This window comes from Canis aureus, chromosome 33, assembly GCF_053574225.1.
Source record: "Canis aureus isolate CA01 chromosome 33, VMU_Caureus_v.1.0, whole genome shotgun sequence".
In the NCBI taxonomy this organism is placed as follows: domain Eukaryota; kingdom Metazoa; phylum Chordata; class Mammalia; order Carnivora; family Canidae; genus Canis; species Canis aureus.
The window spans coordinates 10,883,879-10,907,895 of record NC_135643.1 but is presented as its reverse complement, the minus strand read 5'-3'; the positions used below and the strand labels follow the sequence as shown (position 1 = coordinate 10,907,895).

Here is a 24,017-nt window from a genome sequence, read left to right as displayed (position 1 = left end):
TGCTGTTGAGGTTACGCTACTTCACATACCAAACTGGTTGTGCCCAAAGACAGCCAGTGACTTCCCTTCTTCACTTGCCTTGCCCTTTTGGTAGCATTTCAGTTCAAGCTGGAATAAACGATGCCAGAACTTCTGGACGGGCAAGGTGCTACAACCACTTCTAATTTAATTTTGCTGAGATCTAGTCACAGAAATCTGGCTCCAAGCTGCAGAGCTCATGCAGTGTGGCTCAGGCGTGAGGCAGAACGGAGGAGATGTGAGGAGAGCAAATACCTACATACTTCCTTTTCTTCCAAACACTGAACATAAAGCACAAACCAACCACATTACTCCCTCCCGATCCCCCTGCCCCGGTAATTACCACCACAGAGCCATTTACCTTTATTCTTCCTTGTAAGGACCTCAGCCTGTTCCCAGAGGTCAAAGGCGGTAAGGACATGGGAAGTAATGGTGACATAAGAAGATGTCATGTTTTGGATGGTGACAGGCATACCACTGCTCCCTATGCTGCCAGCACTGGACTGGGACCCTACGGAGCTGGCAGGAGAAGGAACTGGAGAGAGAGGGGATGGTGTGCCTGTGTTTCTAAAAGGCGAAAGAAAGAAGACAACTGGTTAATCACCTACCCGAGGACTATGGATTTATTGTCTCTGGGACTGCAGTCCAAATTACAAAGTTCCAGTGTGTACTAGCCAAATTGACAATCGCTTCCAAAAGATCAGAGACACCCTTCACCTTCAGTATTTAGGGAATTTATTTCATGAAAGACAACAAAATGGGACCCACCAAGCAGAGGAAGTAAATGGATGGAGGCAACGTGTCCTTCACTGGACACAGAATCAGGTGGACCTATCTATATTCCAAATATGCTTGCTCCATTTACAGTCTACTCCCTTGGCCTGGAATCCCTTCTTTCCCCCATCCCCTCAATTCTAACTTTACCAAGACAATGCTTCCCTGTGAAGACGGTTCTGACCTCCTATACATTCATTCTTTCTTTCGCTCAAATACTTACCGAGCACCTACTCTACACTCGGCACTCTTCTAGACACTAGGGATACAGCAAGGCTTCCCTTCAGCCACCACCTAAGCTGGTCTCTTTGCATTTACCTTTTAATTTATCTACTGCATTTATCACATCCCATTTTACTTTTCTGTCTATTCCTTTTCCTTCCTTGAAGGCTGGAACCATTTCTTCCTAATCTTTGCATTTCTAGCACTTAGCACAAAGAGTAGGCTCTTCACATGTAACTATTGAATCCATGACTAAATGAATACAGGACAGCTTCCAAGGAGACTGGGCAAAAGGTATTATGCATCGGGGGCTTCACAGTCTTCCCTTCACTCCCCTTTTGGCCATATACCTGCACATGCAGGTTAATGGGGGCCTTGATGTGCATCAAGTGAGAAATACAAGGAAAACGCTTAGACATAAAAAGTAATGGAGGGTGCCTGGGTGGCTCAGTGGTTGGATGTCTGCCTTCAGCTCAGGTTGTGACCCTGAGATCCTGGGATCAAGTTCCACATCAGAGTCCCCAAAGGGAGTCTGCTTCTTCCTTCCTCTGCCGTGTCTCTGCTTCTTGTGTGAATTCATTCATTTTAATAAATAAATAAAAAGTAATGGAAAGATGGGTCAAACAGGAGCCCCATGATTGGGTACATCTGCCCTCGGGGGCTGCAGGGACCCTAAATGTCTCCTGCAGAATGTATATTGTAAGAACTAGAATGGAAGCTCCATGAGGGCAGAGATTCTTGCCTCCTCTGCTTACTGCTTTATTCCCTGTACCTAAAAACAAGGTTTCGTACAAAGAAGGCTATATAGTGGCTGGACAAATGGTGAAGGAGTTATATAAAATAATGTGACTGACAACTTACTAAGAATTAATATCTCAGAGGTGAGAGTCATGAAAATTTTCAGAAGAAAGAAGTTACTTCTCAATCAGGGCTTTTGCTTTCTTTCTCTTTCTTTCTTTCTGTCTTTTTTAAAAGACAGGCCATAAAAAAAAAAATAAAAAATAAATAAATAAAAAAATAAAGACAGGCCATATGGGAATTTCTTCTCTTGAATGTGCTAGAAATGGGGCAATCTTCTAGGTGATATTCTTAAAATAGCAAAACTTATTAGAACCAGAAACTTTTCAAGGAGTATAACCAAATTAAAAAAAAAAAAATACTAGGCAAGCACTATAGGGAAGAAAATTCTATCTTCATTTTAACAACCTGCACAAAAATTCTATTTTCCAACATCTTATGGCACAGATGAACAACTTCCTTCACAAAGTGGGGGTAGTAGGGGTGAGGTGGAGGTGAAATTTAGGTAGGAATTTTTTTTTTCGGGGATCCCTGGGTGGCGCAGCAGTTTGGGACCTGCCTTTGGCCCAGGGCGCGATCCTGGAGACCCGGGATCGAATTCCACGTTGGGCTCCTGGTGCATGGAGCCTGCTTCTCCCTCTGCCTATGTCTCTGCCCCTCTCTCTCTCTCGTTCACTCTCTCTGTGACTATCATAAATAAATAAAAATTTTAAAAAATCTAAAAAAAAAAAAAATTTTTTTTCATTTTTATTATCACTCTCATGGATCCTAGGTAAGGGTATACAGTTCTGGAAAGTTCTTATTACCTGAAATGACAAGACCACATGTCATATAGACAGAGAAAAGACTATCTGATTGGCTCTGCCTCTGTTTTGTGTTGTTAGGCCTATCTGAAGATTCTCAAAGCTCTAAAATGTTGACCCTATATTCCTTGTAATTATCTTTTTATGTTACTTAATCAGCAAACACCTGGACTTATAACTATTCCTCAAAAAGGTAGAGATATGCAAATAATTTAAGTTTCAGGGGCAAATCAGCACATAAATATACACAATTTTTGAAAAGCCAGAGTCCTACAGATGGTTGCAAAAAGCAAGAGGTAAATAAAGAAAGCACTCAATTTTGAAAATTACATAAATTAGACTTTTCATTACCTTGCAATGCATGGAGAAGGTGCCTGGGCAACTTTGAAAAAACTGCTGAAGTGTTCGTTAAGAGCACGAGAATACTTTATTGCTATATCTTTTTTACAACGAAACATCGCCATGTTCAAAATGGACTGACAACGCATGCTATGAACATAAACAGAAGTTAAAGTGAAGTATTACTTTATAGACATGAGTACAGAAAGTCATATAACTAGCCTTTTATAGCCTGAGGAACACATTGGGTTTTCCTCATCTACCTGAGGAAGACTATCTTAAGAATCTTACTGTATTGTTCAAACTATCATCAAAAGGAACTATTGGTAGGGGCACCTGGGTGGCTCAGTCAGTTGAGTGTCCGACTCTTAATTTTGGCTCAGGTCATGATCTCAGGGTCCTGACATCAAACCCCAGGTTGGGCTCCATGCTGGGTGTGGGGCCCGCTTAAGGCACTCTCTCTCTCTCTTCATCCCCACCCCTCAGTAAATATTGGCGGAAAAACACAAATACACAAGAATATCATTCAAGTCACGAGACCAAAGCATCTACTGAGTCAACAGTAAAATGGCAATAGATGCCTTTCATACAAAGTATCAGTGGGATTAACCCCTTTGACCACACATCCTACTTTCTGGTATTGTTCTACCTTTCATTATTAATTTCCACGTTAAAAAAACAAACTTCCAAATCTTTTTTATAACAGCAAAAGGTGCAAAAGCAAATACTATTTAGACAAAGTAAAAAGTACACACCATAAAACAGCAAATATTTTCTCTTGTGGAGATGAGGCGTCTGAGAAGGATTTTAATGACATTATAAATCTATAGGAAAATTTAAAAAATACACCAGGTTAAACAAAGGCAGTTAGAAAACCCCAGATGCAAAAACATCTTATTATATTTGTCTTGGTTTTATGTTGATTTTCCTGAAGATGTGTAGACATGAAAACCACAAAGAAAAAAACCCCAGGCTTTAGAGCAGTAATTCAGGCCATTCAGAAAAGCAGGCAAGGACATGTCTCTTCTCTTCTCTGGCCTGTCTACCTGCTTGAAACCACGTACTTGTGTCCTCACTGGGTCCCCTGCCCAAATACAGATGAAGAAGGGAGCTTTCACACTGAGCTGCCAGCGCATCTGATAAGAAAACCAAACTGGAAAAACCAGCCTCTCTCTGAAAGGTCTGGCATTTCACAGCACACTTGGCAAAAGGACGGAGCTGGACTCAGTCCCTCTATTCTAGCACTTCATCCAGGATACAACTTTCGTCTAGGACCCAAGAAAAAGTCTTGGATCAGTCACTTTTTTAAAGCTCTCCTTTATTAAGTTGTCTTCCAACTGAGTTCAAATGGATTCAGGCAATAAAGGTGAGGAAAGAGAAGCTCTTAGGAAGATGGCAAAATGACTTGGCACTTACTTAATGAGGTCTACGGTTTCGGAGTACACCGAGTAAGCCGATTTGGAGGCTGGGCTTTCCGACTCCATGGCAATCCCACACTCAATTAAGGACAAGGCGGCCTCCAAGTACTTAAAAGCCTTCCCAACCTTGTCCATCTGTAGAAGAATATGGTCAGTATTAGGCCCAAGACAGACTTTTGTTTAGTTTCTCAAACACAGTCTTTACCTTCCCTCTCCCCTCCACTGTATTAGTTTAATTATGGCCAAGGAAAACTGTGAGAACAAATGAATTCACAGTGACAACCAAAGCCTGTTGGCTCTCACCTACTGAAAAATTTCTTTTAGAGAAAATTTAATAGAAAAGAGAAAACTATCTTATTAAGACTACTCTAAGTCTTAAACTACATATTCAAAAACCAAGGCAGTAAGCACATCCTCTCCTTGTTATTAGGGCGCAATTTCTCATTATATAATTTTCCTGAGAAATAGACTTTTCTACATATCTAGAATGATGCAGACACAAATTTCTTTGTACTTGTGGTGTTTATCTTACGTGCAACAGGAAACATTATGGTTTATAAGCATCTTAAATATTAATTCTAACAATAATTGTTTTATGTATTTTAGAGCCAAACAGATCATCCAATCTCATTTGGAAGTCAGGGCTAAATGTACAAGGCTATCCCTGGGCCAGCCAGCAGGGATAAAATTTCAGAGTCCCTTAAAGGGCAAGTAGAAATATGAATGAAATCGAATACTGGTGCTCACGTAAACCTGAAAGCACACCCTGTCACTGAATGCTCTCCTCACTGGAACACAGCCACCTCCTCCAAGACTGCGATGAGCACCTCCACCTTTTCTCTACATTTGTCATATGGACCATGTGTTATAAGAGCAATGCATATCCAAGCTCGTAGTTTCTGCTAATGTTTTCAATTTGATATGTTCAAAAAGAATTAATAAAAGCAGCAAAGATGCAAGTGGAGTATAAGAAGATGGTGACAAATCAGCAAGGAAAGATGGTGTGGGGCTACTAATTTTTTTAAAAAATAGCTTGATTCTAAAATATTTTTTCTAGAGAAGACAGGGTCAGAAAATTGGTGACAGTAGGGAGGCTCCTCAAAAAGTTAAAAATAGAACTACCCTACGACCCAGCAATTGCACTACTAGGTATTTACCCAAAGGATACAAAAACACTAATTCCAAGGGGCACGTGCACCCTGATGTTTATAGCAGCAGTGTCTACAATGGCCAAATTATGAAAGAGCTCAAGAGCTCAAGTGTCCACTGACTGATGAATGGATAAACAACTGAACTGCAGGGGATCCCTGGGTGGCGCAGCGGTTTAGCGCCTGCCTTTGGCCCAGGGCGCGATCCTGGAGACCCGGGATTGAATCCCACATCGGGCTCCCGGTGTATGGAGCCTGCTTCTCCCTCTGCCTGTGTCTTTGCCTCTCTCTCTCTCTCTGTGACTTTCATAAATACATACATACATACATACATAAATAAATCTGCACACACAGTGTGCATACACACACACACACACACACACACACAAAGGAGTATTACTCAGCCATCAAAGAGAACGAAATCTTGCCATTTACAGTGACAAGGATAGAGCTAGGTATTATGTCAACTGAAATAAGTCTGTCCGAGAAAGACAAATATCATGATTTCACTCGTATACGGTATTTAAGAAACCAAACAGATGAACATAGGGGAAGGGAAGGAAAATAAGATGGACAAAGAGAGGGAGACAAACCATAAAACAGACTCGACTGAGAGAACAAACTGAGGGTTGTTGAAGGGAAAGCTGGTGGGGGGGGGGGTGGGCAATAAAGAGGGCACTTATGTGATGAGTGCTAGGTGTTATATGTAAGTAATGAATCACTAAATTCTATTCCTGAAACTATCACACTATATTGTAACTAACTAGCATTTAAAAATAAAGAAAAATTAAGAAAAACTTGAAACACTATTTAATAAGTGCTGTCAACTTCTTATACTTGAAAAGTGTATTTTGTGTTTAATAAAAAAAAAATCTGTTTTATATTCCAAAAAAAGAAAAAGAAAATTAGTGACAGAAAGAATAAGAATCAAATTGGCAAAGCCCACTCTATCAGCAGTATAGGGCTTTAGTGGTTTGCTTCACTGGTGAGACTATGACTCCTCATATTTACTTACTCAATGCCATCTCTTTCATGGAATTTCCAAGATTTGTACTGGCCTTAGTGTACAAACAAAAGGAACTATAGTAAAACAATTTGCCAATATCTACTTCTCTGAGGGACGTATTCTGCAAGGCTAATAATGAAAATATTTCCGAGACAGCTCCTTCTGCAGCTCCAGAGACAGTGTTCAAGCAGTAGCATCCTCACCTCCCTACTCAACAGTGAGTACAATGCAGAGAGAAAATACATTCCTCTCTATTCAGTGGTGAACTTAACTACCTGGAATGCAAAATGAACTTATATGAGACCTTGCTCAATTAAAGGAGAATATTATAAAGAGATTGCCATTCTGGGTTTTATGCAAACCAGCATAACTTCACGGTGAAATGAGCTTTTATTAGCTATTAAAATGAGATGCAGCAAGGTATAAATCAGGACTGCCCTGTACACACGGGAATATATGGGCAGCTAAGGTAGGGAGTAGAAGAGGTGCATCTGGAATCTGTATAAATTAATAGCAAAACAGAAAGTTCCCTGGACTACTGTTTGAATAATGAAGGAACCTAGTGGCTGAAAAACATTCAACCTCAAGGTAAGTGTTAGATAACTGGCTGACAAAGCACTGAGTATTTACTCTCTTGCAAAATTCTAAAGGTTCTTACGGTTCTGGCACCAACTTTGGAGAGCTGGAAGACAGGCCAGAAAAAACACTGTCCTTTAGTGCAGACATCTTAATCTGACTCAGGCCATCCTAGTAACAGGGCTGTTTTGGAGACAGGTCTACATAGAGAGGCTTAATTTTGACCCCCTCACAGCATCCCGCATAGTAAGGACTTGATAAACATCTTGACCTGATGAACAGGGACTGATAAAGGGTCTAGTCCAGCCTTCCCTCGCCTGCCTGAGAAGAGATGCCCGCCTACAGCCTGGGGTTGAAGAACACCAGGCCAGGACATTAGTGGCCACCATGCTCTTCTCATGTGGTACAAGGTTCAGTAAGTGGTATTCGTAGGGGTTTGGGTTTGGAGAATACATTAAATAAATAAAAGCGCCCAAGTCTTAGATATTTAAACACAACAAAGGGCAAACATTATCTAATTATACTGCAGCAGAGAAGTAAAAGTACATTTAATTGCGTATGCAATTAACCACAAAAGCACCACTTTCCAGAAAGTCCCAACAGCCACTGGATAAAGACAGCTCATTTTTAAAAGTATGTTCACCAACAGTGCAATCATTACCTCCATCTTAAAATCTTACCTAATGGCACTGGTCTACTGTTCTCTCAGGTTATTATCTCAAGGGCTCTAAGACCATTCTGGAGCACAGACTACCTCATCTCCTGAAATGTTTCAGGTTAAACACAAACTGACAGACTTTGAATAGCAGACCTTGTCTTCTACATCCAAAGAACTGATCCACTGATCCAGTGGCATATATTAATTAAATCAAACACTTTTGGGTGGATTTAACTTCCATTCATTTACATATAAAACTTGTCACTAGGTACCCTGTACATTTGCCTATGTTCAGATGGAGTCAAAGAAAATAATTTCACTAAGAATCCCTTACCCCTCACTCCTTAAGACCCGCTGATCCCGCTTATTTCGCAGCCCATGTTGGCCCTCCCCACTCCACCCCTGCCGTCCAGTGATAGGGAATTCAATGAGATAACAGATATCTATCTTATCAGAAAACTTTCTACCAAAGGGATGAAAGAGCCAAACTGACCATTAACTCTGCTTTTTGCTTCAACTTTTTGGCCTCCTTCCTGTGAAAATCTGCTTGTTGTCTGAAAGAGAAGCAAACATCAGGGGTGGGTCACAGGAACCTGGAATTATTAAGACTGGGACAAGATGACCTTAAGACTATGAGGGCAGAAAAAGGATGGGAGGAGATGGGGGGGGGGGGGCGGTTTCAAATGAACGGGGTTGAGGGGGACAGAACACTCAAGGTCTTACCTGTCAAGCTTCACTGGAGGCTTCCCTGGTTTAGAGTTACCATTTGGCAAAGAAGGCACTAGAAAAGGATATGCACTATCTCCAGAAGATCCCTTTAAAAAAAATCATCATACAGCTCACACTCCAACAGTTAAAACCACTGACCACCCCTCTAAATTAGACCAAAATACCAGTTCAGAACAGAGAAAATCAAGCACTGTACAATTCAGCTTGGTCACCCATTTTCCCAACTAGATTCAACTGAAACTATAGGCTCTGGTTATACTGAGGACTAGAAAGATGTAAGACAAAAATGTCAAAGAGCACAGATAAGCTAAACATAACATTTTCTCTTAGTTGACACACATACACACCCACCCAGCCCAGGTCAGCAGAAGAGAAAGTGGCTACATTTTTCCCATTACAGCCAATAACGACAGTAGGTGACATGCAAACCAAGAACTAACCAGGTAGCATTCTTTACTGCAAGACAACTGATAGAAAATCAACACGATAAAATCTATTCTGATCTTTCACCTCTGAACCACTTTAAGAAGAATAAACTGACATCTAAACAACATGGAATAGTAGTCATCTTTTTTATTCTCCTTCTCCCTTTTTTACTCTCCCTCTGTAAGTTTAAACACAAATAACTCATTATTGCCTTATTAACAGTGATGAAGAGTTCTGAAAAATCATCATTGGGAACTTCTCTTATTTGGGAATTTAAAGTAAAGATGTAATGATGTGTTGATGTATTCCGTTCCGTTAAGTTCCAGCCTTGCCTGCTTACCTTGTGCTCTGTACTGCTTCCAGATCCCTTCCCCTCTACTTTTCTGTGCTTGGGAGTGGAAGAGTCTTTGTGGTTGCCCTTGCTACTACTGGCACTTTGGGAAGCGTCTTGGCTGGAGGGATCAGCTTCCCGCCTTGGCCTCTTTTGTGCAGGCTTGGCTGGCTTCTGGGAGGATGAGGATGAGGATGAGGATGACACAGGTGGGGGGGGAAGCATCTCCTTCTTTGAGGGCTCAGAGGAGGGCCTGGGTGTTCTGGAAGGAAACATCACACAAAACTAAGTTAAGGCAGAACACGAAACACATTAGCTTAGTAGTTTAGTTGTAAAATGGCTGCTGACACCAAAAATTAACAAATCACAGAGCATGAAATCCATTCTTATAGAAAGGCCAAACTTCAGGGACTTCAGGTACCTCTGAGAGATCTAGTCCTATCTATGAATAATGGATTAAGTTGTGTGATTTGTCACTAAACTCATAGAGTCTGCCAGAGATCCTAACTTCCCCAACCAAGTTAATCTCATTAGCTGTGCCCCAACCTGGACCTTTGCTGGACAAGCGGGCAAGCCCAGCTGTCACCTTCTCTCTGCTCCTTCTTCCACCCTCCCTCTCAAATCTGTTGGCTCCCACCCAGTGACACTATGCATTTACTTTCTTTTGCCAGGTCATTTTATGCAGTGATTTCTTGAATAAACCAGGGAGTGAATAATAACTTTTTATATTCACAACTTCCTGGAATTAGCCGCCTGCCCTGTGGCCACCTCTCCCCAAAGCAGGAGACTTAGTGAGTCAGCCTGGATGTTCCCAGGCTCCCGGGGTTCAAGTGGTAGTTCCATCTGTCAAGAATTTTGTGACTATTGGCGTCACTTTCTCTCTGTGCCTCTGTCTCCAATTCTGCAAAGTAGGGATTATAAGAGTACCCTTCCTTTTTCATTAAAAATTATTTTAGAAAGAAATTACTTCCAGATGTTCAGGAAATTTTCCATTGTTAAAATGTCTTTGATAAACCTAGGTTTGGGCTCAATGAACTGTTCATTCCCAAAAGGGCCTCGTGGATGAAAGCAACATGAAACGAACTTAGCAAGTCATCAAAATGAGCTAGACAGTGTGTTGATCCACTCCTACTGCAGAAGAAAAATGATTTTGCCCTGTCGAGCCTGGGGAAGACTTGATCACCTTTCAAGGCCGCTGCTAATCTCTATACTCACTTTGTTTTGGAAGATTCTTTGTGGGGGGATGAAGATAATGACTGCAACTTGGTTTCTTTCTCCAGTCTGGCTTTCTTGCTGTCATGGTCTTTCTCAGCTTCAGCCTGTTAGCGTTGCATGACAAAGTACACTGTTAGGAACACAGGTGTACAGATAAAACAGAAAATGCTACACAGCAAATGGAGTAAGAGTAATTAGACTTCTGGTGACACCTCCACACACAGCAAACTTACAAGTACGTACACTGTATTTCGGGGGGTTGAGGGAAGCAATCGAGATTTGATGAGATTTGTACTGAGACAGGTTTTCACATAAGGAAGGCATATTCTTCCCACCCAGGGAAGGGAGGATGTCTAAATCATAGCTGACAACAGAAGGGTAAGTAATGGTCCTCAATATCTCACTGATGTTTTTCTAAATATAAAAGAATAAAACATGCATATTCACAGCAAGTAACAACAGATGATTTTTATAAGGACAGCCTCTCTCTTTCAAAAGGACTATCTGCTTATATACTTATACCCACTAATTTCTTTTTAAGAGATTGTCTTTATCTTTATATATATACATATGGACACACGTGTTTCTATTTTTCAAAAAATTTGAAAAAAAATGAAGGGTAAGTATAATTTTAATGAGAGAAGAGTATGAGCAGAAGAGCTATCTAATTCTATGGAGAGTCACATACCTCAAAAACATCTGTTTACACCAACTAAAGTGCAAGATAAACACACGCAATCATTAAGAGAACAAAGAATTCTTCATGGCAAAAGTCTTTTTCACTTGTCAACACACAGACCAAGCTTACAGCAAGTCTCACGTAGACTCAGTGACTTCACAGTGGCCTCCTTCCCACTGGTCTGGGCTCACGTAATGACTCCATGGGAAGAACAACAAGTGACAGTGCAGTGATTGGTGGGAGTCCTTCAATTAATTCTGATGCACATTTAGAACTAAACTCCTCCAACTGTCAGTTGTTCACCAAGAGAGAAATCTGGGACACCACCCAATCTAGGACAATCCCTAAAAAACCTGAAATCCTCTCTTAATGCCTTAAAGGAAAAAAACGTTCTTCAAATTAACTGATAGTGGGAGGCCCCAGTTTTCACCGCTGTCTCTCCCTCATTCCCTGAATTTCTCCAAGAAAAAGCAGTAAGTTAAGATGTGCAGGCTCAAGCTCTGCCCAGACGTTAATAGGCAGCCTGACCCCACTCAAAGGAAGGGTAACAGGAAAAACATGCCCCTCCTCCACCAGATATTCTGCAAACCAATGTGCCTGAGCATACACGTCCACTCAGCCCTTCACAACTCCACTGGAAAAAGTTTGTCTCCTTTCAAAATGGATCATTCAAGGTACCTAATACCTCCAATCTCCTGATGTGTGTACAAGTGAAAATATTAAGAAGGGAAAATATGGGTAGAGAAGAGAAATGAAATCCAAGGGCAGGCTTTCACTCTCCTAGAGGCCGATTCTGCATGGCCTGTGCACTCCCGACAGCCACCAGACAGTATCTAGATGGAACTCCAACACAGCTAGTCCAAAGGGACCAAGTTCAAAGGCTTAGTGCAAAAAATGGGAAATGTAATGATTTTTATATCGATTAAATGTTCAAGTGGTGCTGTTTTAGATATGCTGGATTAAATAAAAATCTAAAAATTATTTTCACTAGTTTTTTTTTGGTCTTTTTATATTTTTAAATGTAGCTACTAGAAAATTTAAAATTACGTATGTAAAAAAAATAAAATAACATATGTGGTTTACATTGTACTGCTATAGTACTGTGCTACTGCAGTGCTGTGCTACAGTTTTCTAGTGCCAATCTGTAAATTGCACTCTGAACTTCCAACTAGTCAATGCAAAGAAGAAACTATGTAATGTACAGGTGAGGGGCCCCTGGGTGGCTCAGTCATTTAAGTGTCTAACGCTGGATACTGGCTCAGGTCATGATCTCGAGGTGGTGGGATGGAACCCCATGCTGGGCTCTGTGATCAGTGGGGAGTCTGCTTGGGATTGATTCTCTTTCTCCCTCCCCCTCTGCTCCTCACTTCCTCTGATAAATAAAATTAAAAAAAAAAATGTATGGGTTAGATAAGATAAAAAAGAGACCAGTTGCCCAGAAATAATAACCATTTATTACAGAAGACCAGAGAAAAAACATCTTGGGAGAGCAGGTAAGGAGATGATGTGATGTACATAAATAGGCACATCTCAAAGGCACAGCTGAACAAGGAGAGGGCAATTCACACAGCTATTTCTCTTGTGGCATGCAGCAGGGGCCGGCCGCAGAATTCTGGAGCACAATTCAGAAGACATGAAAATGAAAGGTACCGGCACATGCCAGGGGAGCCCTCCTAGGTGGGGTTCTGCACAGCACACAGATCCACAATTCAACTCGTCCTGCTAACATTCCAGAGACCATCAATGTTGGCAGAGAAGAGAGTGAATTGGAAATGACTGGGTTAAAACAGAACCCTACTATTCTCCCTGTCAGTTAAAACCCTACTGTGCCTGGGAAGCCCGGGTAGCTCAGAGGTTGAGCATCTGCCTTCAGCCCAGGGCCTAATCTTGGAGACCGGGGATGGAGTCCCACGTCAGGCTTCCTGCATGGAGCCTGCTTCTCCCTCTGCCTGTGTCTCTGCCTCTCTCTCTGTGTCTCTCTCATGAGTAAATAAATAAAATCTTAAAAAAAAAAAAAAAAAAAAAAGGAGCCTACTGTGCCAAGAGTCTCTGCCACCACTGGGCCCAGTGAGTTCTCAGTTTTAAATTAAGGGCTAGAAAGTTGGCCTAGCAAGCCATGCAAAAAGATGGGAGATTTACCTTTAGGCCAAGTCACAGAATTTGCTAAAATACCCAGACAGATATTAACTTGTACAGGAGGTAGTTGGCAATATATACTTTTTCCAGTGGAAGGTATTTCCAGCCAATTAATGACACAGAGAATAAGTCCCCAAGGGAAAACCAGGCATAAACTGTCCACAAGGTTACTTCCTTAAAAACAAAACAAAACAAAACAAAACAAAAAAACCCCACCAAACCCCAGAGGTGGAGAGTTAGTTTTTGTTTGTATATCTTCATGCTGCTTAGGACATGCCGGTAACCCAAAGTGGTAGACCTTATATACCACACATGAAAATAAGATTCATAGTGAGTCAATCCTCACAAACTGGACATAACCTTGGCTTGTGCCAGTCGGTGACTCAAGAGAACAGCCAAAATAACCCTCAAGAAATCACCAAACACACGAACTTTGACACTAGCATTTAACACCCATGTTGGCAATAATATGCTCATTACACTGATACGCAGAACTTACAAACAGATAATATTTGGTAAGCTAGGAGAAAGTAAGCCATTAAACTAAATCAAACAACATTCCCCTTCTTGTGATTTTCCTTGCTTGACTGAGTTCAAGCCTGTGGGCTTGAGGTCAGTACTTCCGTACACTATGCACTTGAAACCTTGTCATCTTCTGTCTGGAACAGTCACAGAGGCTTCCCCGGAATAAACGTTTGTCAAGTGGCACAAGCTGAGCAGCTGAAGGGTGCAGTGGAGGCCCCTGGGCAAGCTGGGCTGTGCGACAACTCTCAGGGGGTGGATTTAGGAAAGCAAGCAGGGAGTCCAGCAACACTCAGTGGCAGGAGATGCAGTCTTGAATTCCAAGACTGAAAAGCAGGAGGCAAGGACTTCTGAAGGTTTTTCTGGGACAAGAAGCCATTTGAAAATGAGACAAGAGTCGGGTACTCACTCTTCAAGAGAAAAAAGAAGTCTCCTGTGCCCGTGGCTTACTTACAGGTCAACCCTGTATGAGGTCTGGGCTTTGGAAGTTCCCTTTTTCCAGAAGGATAAGCATCTCCACAAGCCTGCATCTACACAACAAAAGGAGGCTGTTGACTTGTTTGCTTTTCTCAACCAGTTGGATCAGGTGGCCCAGATTATCTGCCAAAAACTGCTCCACCTACAGGGTACAGCAGAAGGGCAAGTATGAAGACCATAAAAGGAAGAGATGGGACAGTGCTGAGCCAGGGTGGTTTCTGGGAGAGAGCGGCCTCATGCCTGCCCTGGCATCTGGCTCACCATCTAAGTACCTACAGGTAGCAGAGGGAAAATGAAGACAGCTTTTCTAGGACGGACACTCATTTCAGGCCACAGAGTTTCTAACAGGTAGAAGGTTGGTCTCCCTGATGCTTAGTTAGCTATGATAGAGACGACGAGCTTCTGAAAGGGAAATGGGTGGGGATGAGGGCGCAGGCCCTGGAGTGGCAAGAATGGGGACAATGGAAGGACTGAGCCAGGGATGACACTATCAGAGTCCGTGAACCCATCCTGAACTATGACCTTGTGCTTCTCTCCAATAATCCCCCCAACCAGATACCTGTGTACCAAAACAAAAGCAAACAAACAAACAAACAAAAAACCCATCAGGTGTGAAAGAGAAGAACGAACATCACTGGACTGGGCAGAGTGAGCACACAGGAGTTCCAGAACTACGTTGGCTAAGCAGCCAGGTGATGTGAGAGCTTTCCCAGATCTCACCTAGGAAAGGGAGCAGCTGTACAAGCAACCCACAGGCTCTTAGCACTCAAACTCTAAGGCTGTCATCTCCCTCAGGGAAGCAAATGGGCTTGGTAGCACCTGGGGTTAGGAAAAGTAGAGAAGCAGCCATCTGGGAAATTCGAGGTGTGTCCCTGCAGGAGGTTCAAGAAGACGATGATACAGTGCCAATCAGCACCAAGAACAAGGGTGGGGACTTACTGAGAAGACAGATTAGAGGCACTGGGATAAGTATTACAAAAAACCCATTTTCCCCCCTTCTTGGTGACGAAACACACAGGCATGAGGATGGTTTATTTATTTATTTTAAAGATTTTATTTGTTTGTCAGAGCAAGAGAGCATAAGCAGGGGGAGAAGGAAAGGGAGAAGCAGGCTCCCTGCTTAGCAGGGAGCCTGAAGCAGTGCTCAATCCCAGGACCCTGAGATCATGACCTGAGCCAAAGGCACATGCTTAACGGAATGAGCCCCCCAGGTACCCCCATAAGAACAGTTTAAATCAGTCTTCACTATCATGCTCATATGTTTATGAGGCCCTTCTTGGGGTAACTAACAAAACATGATGAAATTAGACATCAATGGCCTTAGGAAACTATAAGGGATGACGTTTTAAACCCTTGATTTTGAAGAATAACTGGGAATGTTGGTCTGAATAAACAATCCAAATAAAGATGGTCAGATCTTGGATAGAAGGAAGGGACTGAACCAACCATTCACAAGCAATAAAAATGCGCACTCCCATCACATCCCATAATTTCCTTTTCCCGTTCCCCAAAACTGACATAATTGATAGCTCTGAAATGTTATTTCCCAAAATGCCAAAGCATCTTGGTCAGTGAAGCCATTATTTAGAAAAATGAAAGGACAGAGATATTTGTCTACATGATGGTTAGGACAGTCTGGCATTTTATTTGAAAGGCGATCTATACAATGATTGAAATTAAATGAGATATGATCTACAAAAGTGCCTAGAATATGCTAAAGTCATACATGGAGCTCTATGCACGTTAGATGTGTCATTAGAATATGCTCAATTGTGCTGCACTGTTTTCATTATATTGTACTTCCTGACTTCCGTTTGTCTTCCTAGTCTGCAAAGACATCAGCTTGATTTATGAATTAAGTAAGTGAAAATACAAGTAGTATTTTAAATTCTAAATTGTAAGCTAGATGATGAAATTCTGCAGTTTCTGTAGGGAGCATGATGTCAAGTCATGCCTATTTACTCCCACACTTTTCTCCATTTTTCGTCATGACCTGCCTCCCTGCCTCGTCCTTTTCTCCAGAGGCAACATGTGACAGCTTCATCAGAGCTGCCACAACCCACCATTATGTCTTTAGGATTATCTTCTCATGCTTTTAAGTCTAAAATCGTTACAAGGATTGGTTAACTCTCTGAAAATGTTTGCTAAATTTGGCACCATGAAAGAAACAGAGTTTAAACGAAAAGCTAAAGTTCAGGGGTGCCTGGCTGGTGCAGTCAGGAGAGCATACAACTCAATAGCAGGGTCATGAGTTCAAGACCCATGTTGGGCATGGGGTCTACTACAAAATAAAGAAAGAAAATACAAAAGAAAAATGAAATTTCACTCATGTGAAGAACCAGGCATGTTCTTCAACTGTTCTCATTACTTCCTCAGAGATCTTTTTCTAGTGTTCACACTTAAAATGAAGATGAACAAATCGTCACCATCTGAGTTTGTGAAAGAGTGCACAGGCTTAACCTGAGAACAGCCCTGCCTGCCTTGAGGCCCAGGTGCACATGTTGGGGGGAACAGCTGCTCTGTGGGGAAGGCCTGAACAGGTGAATCAGGGTCCGGACAGGATGAAGTCCACCCATATAGGGCAGGATCTCAGGTTCATATGCTCAATATTCCTAATATCGGGCACACAGCAGGAATAAACCCAAAAGACTGTGATTCTCTGATCATGAAAAAAGTATACAGTTGATTATTTTTAAATTGATTTATCTGAAAGCTTCTAACTAGTGATATACTTTGGCAAGGAATTCCTGGTTGCCTAGATCCAAGATGTTCAAATGTAGCACAGTGGAGGAACTTCTTGAACCAAAGAACTAGCTTTGTACAATCTCAGCCCTGTGGTATGGCTCTGCTCCAGCACTTCCCAGCTCTGCTAGACATTAGGATTTAGAAAACACCAATGGAGGGGGTAAGGTAGGGGGTGCAAATCCTGCCATAGGCAATAAAGGCTTCCCCAGGTGACCAGCATGTGTAGCCAGGGTTTGGAACCACTGGTTCAGACCCTGATCCTGTCAGTATCACAGCAGAGAGGTAAACTGTTCCCAGGGGCAGATCTCTCCCTGCCTGCCAAAGCATTCAAGCAAGCATGTATCTGACTCAGATGAGCAGGTCATTATCTCTCCATCCTCCAAACAGAGAGAGATAAATGAGCCGCCCTGGTGGAGCAGGGCCAAGGGCTGGGAATGGCTTTCTAGAGCCTAGAGCGCACAGCTCAAATACTCAACAGGGAGAGCTGACTTTCCTGTTCCGGAGCTGCAAACAATGCTTCTAGACTTGCACTGGGGTATGGACTGGGACTGAGAACTGTCTGCAGAGCCTCCAATTTCTAATATTCCCATCCGGTTAGTATTTTAGAAGCGAATACTTCTCCCCAATCCAGCTAATGCAGAAGGTTCACTTGAGATTAGACAGGACCATGACAGGTGAGAGGTAAGTGATAAAATATTTCCCAGGAGGAAGGGGAGGTAAAGGAGGGTTGTGTTTTATTTATTTATTTATTTATTTATTTATTTATTTATTTATTTATTTATTTATCTATCTATCTATCTATTTATTTATTAAGATTTATTTATTTTACAGAGACAGGGAGTGGGGGGCAGGGCAGAGGGAGAGAGACTTCAAGCAGACTCCATGCAGAGCATGGGGCCCCGCAAGGGGCTTGATCCCAAGACCCATGAGACCATAACCTGAGCTAAAACCAAGATTCATAGGCCTAACTGACTGAGCCACTCAAGGGCCCCAAGGAGTGTATTTCTGAACCTTTCTCAGGGATATGAGATGCAGGCGTTTTTTTCCTAGCCAGATCCATCGCCATTTCATCCATAAAGTTTTATACCTTTAACACACACACATATCATTTGAAAAGTTCCCTGACATGGGAATATGCCCTCCTCTAGCTGGAGCAGCACTACCAATTAGGACTTGAGCTGCCAGCTGCGGTTACAGTGGTAATACACACCCTCACATCTCATTCAACGAGCTTCTGGAGAAAACAGTCACCCTGTGCTATTTGATAAAGTCATGTTATATTTTTAACCTGGTGGAGTAATTGGTGGAATCACACAGACGGGACAACAGGCTTCAGGATCTTTTTGTCCTTTGTTATTCTTAGTTCAACTTCCACGACTGAGTAAGAAGTTTTTGGTGTACTTATAAAAGTGTTAAAATTTTTATCCCTTGTCAGCAGGAAAGAGTTGGCCCTTCCCGTGCCTTTTACTCTGAATCTGGAACAGATTAGGTTGGAATGCCACTAGGGGAAAAATTCACTTATCTTTCACCATGAAGCATCAGCAAAAAGTGTATCGGGGGCTCAGTGATTCAGGATATAGGAAGAAATGAGACTATCCAAAATAGTGGTATGTCCAAGTTAACTCAGGATCTTAAGTAATGTACAAATGTGGTTTTTTTTCATTGTGTTTGTTCCTTAAATGAAATCTCCAAAAATGGTGATAAATGAAACGACAGATTTTCATTACCTCACAATATATCCTTATCAGCCCGGTATTACTCCACAAGATATCCTAACCGCATGTTTAATAGCTCTATAACTTTTTTTTATAACTTTCTGCTTATTAATAAAAGTCTTTAATAGAGGTCACAAATTCTAAATCTGGTAGTTTCAAATTAATGAGGTGTTAGGCAGCCATCAGTTAAAATACAGATATAGTATCAGTACTAAAAAGGATCCTACCAGAAGAGTAAGATTTAATATACAGCAGTTCTTTCAGTAATTCAGAATACTGATTAAAATTTCAGTTCATGTAAGATATTAATTTCAAGGGCAAAACCTAATAATGGGTCAGGTGGCAAATACCAATGTTATCAGAAAAAAAGTGCACCTGAAAATGCTAGATTATCCTAAAACAAGATAGCTTTTTCAAGGACTGCCTCACCTCTTCTCAAACTAGCCAGACTGCTGAAGGGATCCAGCATTTGGTAATGCCTGCCGGCAGAGTGGGAAGCACGCAGGTCCCCAGGGACAGGGTCATTCTGGTATAGGAGCAAAGGCTATAGCAGATCAAAGCAAAGACTTCCCGCCTCTTCTAAGACAATTCGGGTCACAGCCAGCTCCGGGCCAACAGTAGGTACAATCCACCCTGCAGAGCGCGGCCCTGCCCTCTACACTCACCTTTCTTTTTTTGACCAACTTGCTGGAGTTGTCTGCGCCTCTCTTCTCCAAATCGGGCTTCTTCCCTGTGGGGGGCTGCTTGTCCTCTGGCTTCTTCTGCCGGCCCCCTTTCCCAGGAAGCTGGGGTACCCGAGAAAGAAGGTCCAGGGTTATCTTCACCATCAAGATGGGTGGGGGAGGAGGGTCCCTGAGCGGCGACAGCAGCTTGGTGTCTCTGGCAGGCCCCGGGAGCTTGTCCTTCCTGCGGTCCTCCTGGACCACCACTGCGCGCCGGCAGCCACTAGTCCTGCCGCCACCGCCGTGGGGCGGGCCCTGGCTCTGGGTCAGGGGAACCAGGGCAAAGTGCTCGGGGCTCCTGGCCCCCGCATTGTCCTTCGTGGGCTCGGGGCCCGAGAGTGCCTTTGAGGGGGCCAGCGGCCCGCTCTGGTGCTTCTTGCGGTCACCGGGGCTGGGCGCGGCGGGCTTGGGCTCCCTGCTGTCGCCGGCGCGCGGCCTCCCTTTCGTCTTCACCTTGGGCTTGTCTTTGGAAGGCTGGTCTCTGGAGCCGGACGGAGGGGGGCCCGGCTCGCTCTCCACCTGCAGGCCGGCCCGAGGGTCCGCCGGCGTGGAGGCCTTGCCCGGCTTCTTGGGTTGTTTGGTTCCCACAGTCTGCCTCGGCAGGGCCTCCTGTTGGGCCGGGGACTTCGGACAGCTCCTCCTGCCGGGGTGAGGGCCCTCGGAGGAGCCCCGGGGGGCTTTGCCGGAGCTCTTGAGGGGAGGATCTTTGGATTCCGAGAGCTCGTGACCAGTGGTGGGGCCGCTGCTGTCGCCTCCCCCCTTGCCCTTACTGTCTGGGTGCCGAGGCGGGGGCTCTGCGCTCCCCTCCTGGGTGTCTGGTGGGGCTGCCGGTTGGCTGACCTTGGTCAGCCAGTTGTCCAGCTGCCATTTGTTTGTTGTAGGAGGCTCAGGCTAAAAACAATGGAAAAGAGAAAAACGTGAGCTGACCGATGATGATAAAAACTCTTCTTCTGTGTTAGTCAACCAATCGTACACAACCCCTGCCTCCCACCCCCACCCGGGGAGAAATGCAATCATTCCAAACCTAAGAATTCAAGTCCTTTTTATCTTTCTCTAATTACAGGTCAGAGTCTCTTAATAATTAACTCAACACAATCTTCCAGTCCGTTTGTGCTACAGGAATTTTCGCTGTAGCAGATGTTGACTAGTAATAGACCATGAGATACTGACCAACCTAGACAACTGACAATTGCTGAGAAATCTTCGTAATGTGAAGTATTTTGTCCTAATGGTAATTATAATTTAGACAGAATTGACACATTATTTTGGTTTGTAAACTATCAGAAAATAAAGGGAGAAATGAAATAAACAGAATCCTTTTATAAAGAGGAGTTTCAGAAGGCTAGTGAATAGACTAATTCTTAGTGATTACCTATAGGCTTTAACCCCCTTTTTTGGACCTAACTTTTCAACTGAAAATGACTTTCCTGAAGACTTGATTGCATTACTTTTACTTACTTAAAAACATTAAACATTTATACTTGACAAGGTTTGCAGTATATCATGGATAACAGCCTGACTTTCAAATTTTACGCCTTGGTAAAAGAGTAAGTGAAGTCACAGTAACCCACCTAAAGTTAGTCCCACTTGAATTCTTTAAAAATCAAACATTAAGTATCCTGTTACAATCTTATCTGAAATAACATCTATTTTTCTGAGAAACACAGGGAGACTCCACAGCACACAATTAAAAGCAGTGAGATTATACTGATTATATATACATCTGACGAATGAACAGAAGTTTCTGACTTCTCCTGATACCCTGTTCTTTAAATCTTTGTTGCTATTGATGTATCCCAACTCATCTCTCCAAGTAGATTATTAACAGAAGACCCAATGGCATTTCTATCTCCAAGTTCCACTATTATCTTGCATATAGTGCTATACATGAGATATTAACTTGAGCATTTCTACAGACCTATTAATGTACCTACACTTATGCCATACGGAAACATATTCATGTCTAATACAGTAAGCAATGATCACATCTTTTAAAAGGGCAGTACAGGGCAGCCCGAGTGGCTCGGCAGTTTAGCGCCGCCTTCAGCCCAGGGTGGGATCCTGGAGAACCGGGATCGAGTCCCACTTCGGGCTCTCTGCACGGAGCCTGCTTCTCTCTCTGCCTGTGTCTCTGCCTCTTTATCTCTCTCTGTGTCTCTTATGAATAAATAAATAAAATCTTTAAAAAATAAATAAATAAATAAATGGTGATGGTACATCACCATTATGCTACATGTTTTTAAGATCCATTCATTCTGATAGGTGGCTTGTATGAATGACTAACTCATATACACAAAGCACCAGGAAATTAAATGAAAGATACTCCACATGGGATTTAACAGGATAGATAGATTATGGATAAGGAGATCATTCTAGTAGGGGGATGATATTTTACAGGGAGGACTGCTAACAATTTTCCCAAGAAGAATGTCCCAAATTATTCAACTCTATAAAAACACAACAACCTAATATATCAGGATGTGTGGATATAACGTAAAGAGTTTTCGGCCAGGAAAAAGGTAATAAAATGACCAGGTAGGTAGTTTGGGCTTGGTGTGATTACAACAGAAGAGCAACTTTAAGGAGCCTGGTAGGACCAAACTTTGGCCACAAAGAAGGCTGCAAAACTGTTTTATTTCTGGCTACCTCTTATTGCTGCTTAATAGAATAGGTCTCCTTCAGGATCAACTCTACATACCCAGACTCTTATTTGAATTTCAGAGCAGGGAGGAAGCAAGAAGGAAACTACTCCAATGTGCCAGGCATTTATTTTGCCACAGGAAATCTAAAACTATAGTCCATATTCTAACAAGACAGGATGATGGTTAAGGGTGGAGAAAAGATTAGCACCCAATACGTACTTGTCAAACGATATTTCCTGCAAACACTTGAGGGTGTGGTAATCTGGGTGGCTAACCCGGGACAAGACATTAGGATATATCACTTGCCATTCACCTAAGGAACCAAACCCTTCAAACCCTTTCTTGGGAAGGGAATGGATCTCTCACCAGGGCTAAGTTTACAGCCCCAATTGAATCACTGACAGAGTATTTATTCGTGAACCAAAAAGGAAAGTCATTCCTGGTATAAATAACATCTACTCTCCCCCACCCCAAAACAGGGCAGTATAAGATACATTTAGTAGGGATGTCCTACTAAAGGAATGTCCTGATTACAGAAATAAAACACATTTTCTTCCACTGTGGTCCTAAAAATGTCCAGAAGGGGAGGCATATGGCCCAATTGCAGGGTAAAATTGAGTTTATGTGCCCAGGCAAGGAGAATCAGTAGGGCCAATCCTTTCTACAGACCTGCTATAAAGATGGGAAAATGTATAGAATTCTTTTAAGGTCAGATATTTGGGTGTTGAGATGGGGAAAACTTTTTACATAAGGGATTGATTGAAATAGATTCTAAAATGAATTTTAAGTCTAAGTGCTGGATAGGATCAAGGTCTGGACTTTGTTTTCTTGCCCTACCTTGCCCCGTGCCCCACTGACAGCCACCCTGGGCTGGCACAACCCAAACACTGCACATCAGGTGTGGAAAAAAAATACCAGATTGGTTTTCATTTGGCATTTTTTAAATTTTTTTTCCTTTTTTTTTTTCATTAGGCATTTTAATAAATGTTTGAACTGCATGTCCCTTTACCTGTCCTAACTCCTCAAATTGTCAGAAGTTCATTTTAGGCTGAATTGTGATATTGAATAAAAAGTTATAAACTATGCACAAATGTCTACATTTTTTTAATAAAAACATCATCATTGAGTATGAATCCTAAAATGAAAGAAAAAGAAAATGAAGAGAAGTATGGTATAGTAGGAAAAAAGGCTTCAGGATTAGATGGCTATGCGCCTGAATCTTGGTGTTGCCACCTTTTTTACAGGTGAAAAGACAGCTCCGAACCCCACAGGGTTGATGGAGAGCTAAGTCAAATAATTCATGAAAAAGTACCAAGCATCTAGAAAAATCAACAAAGGTTGTTTATTACAAAAACAAAAAACTGGACAGTGAACAGATTAGAAAACTAAGTAGATCCCTGAATAACTGAGAAGAGAAGCATTTTTTCTGAACCAAAGCAGTAAAAGACGATGTGTCCCACATATTGTGAAAAGCTGAGATTTACGTTTCGTTTCACACTATAAAGCAGAGCTAAAAGCGGCTTTCCCCCCTTGTTCACTGCCAGCCCACTGACAGGCACAGGACATTTTAGATCTTATAAGATCACTGTCAAATGAACTGAAGACAGAGCCATAAAAAGCAAAATTCTCAGCATTAAAAATAGATTTTAAAAAAGGTGAGAAAGTTAAAATTAGTAACTGTGGCTTATTGTGGAATTCATGTTACTCTCACACAGGAGATTTACAATAAAGCGGGTATTCCTTTTAAAAGGAAAGAAGGTAGTTAAATACACTGGGGGAAATGAAAGGTTTAAAATCTAGACCCAGACAAAATATTTCTGGTGAAATCAAGTGTCAGGAAATGACACACAAACTGTACCCAAGTCTAGATAGATTTACTCGTCAACACAAACATACAAATATCAGCCTATTTGTAAGG

At 42.3% G+C, this 24,017-nt stretch overlaps 1 protein-coding gene across 5 annotated transcripts in view; it reads right to left on the bottom strand.

The window, feature by feature from the left end:
* AFF1 (ALF transcription elongation factor 1) overlaps window positions 1-24,017 on the bottom strand; it is a 202,457-nt gene that overhangs the window by 5,949 nt on the left and 172,491 nt on the right. For all 5 annotated transcript variants that reach the window (XM_077882800.1, XM_077882798.1, XM_077882799.1 and 2 more), the window contains 9 exons: window positions 19,401-20,348; window positions 10,462-10,565; window positions 9,256-9,508; window positions 8,484-8,575; window positions 8,254-8,314; window positions 4,371-4,507; window positions 3,710-3,778; window positions 2,967-3,104; window positions 380-585 (listed from right to left, as the gene is read on the bottom strand). In XM_077882800.1, the coding sequence (XP_077738926.1) occupies window positions 380-585; window positions 2,967-3,104; window positions 3,710-3,778; window positions 4,371-4,507; window positions 8,254-8,314; window positions 8,484-8,575; window positions 9,256-9,508; window positions 10,462-10,565; window positions 19,401-20,348 (2,008 nt within the window). The remainder of the gene's footprint in view (window positions 1-379; window positions 586-2,966; window positions 3,105-3,709; window positions 3,779-4,370; window positions 4,508-8,253; window positions 8,315-8,483; window positions 8,576-9,255; window positions 9,509-10,461; window positions 10,566-19,400; window positions 20,349-24,017) is intronic.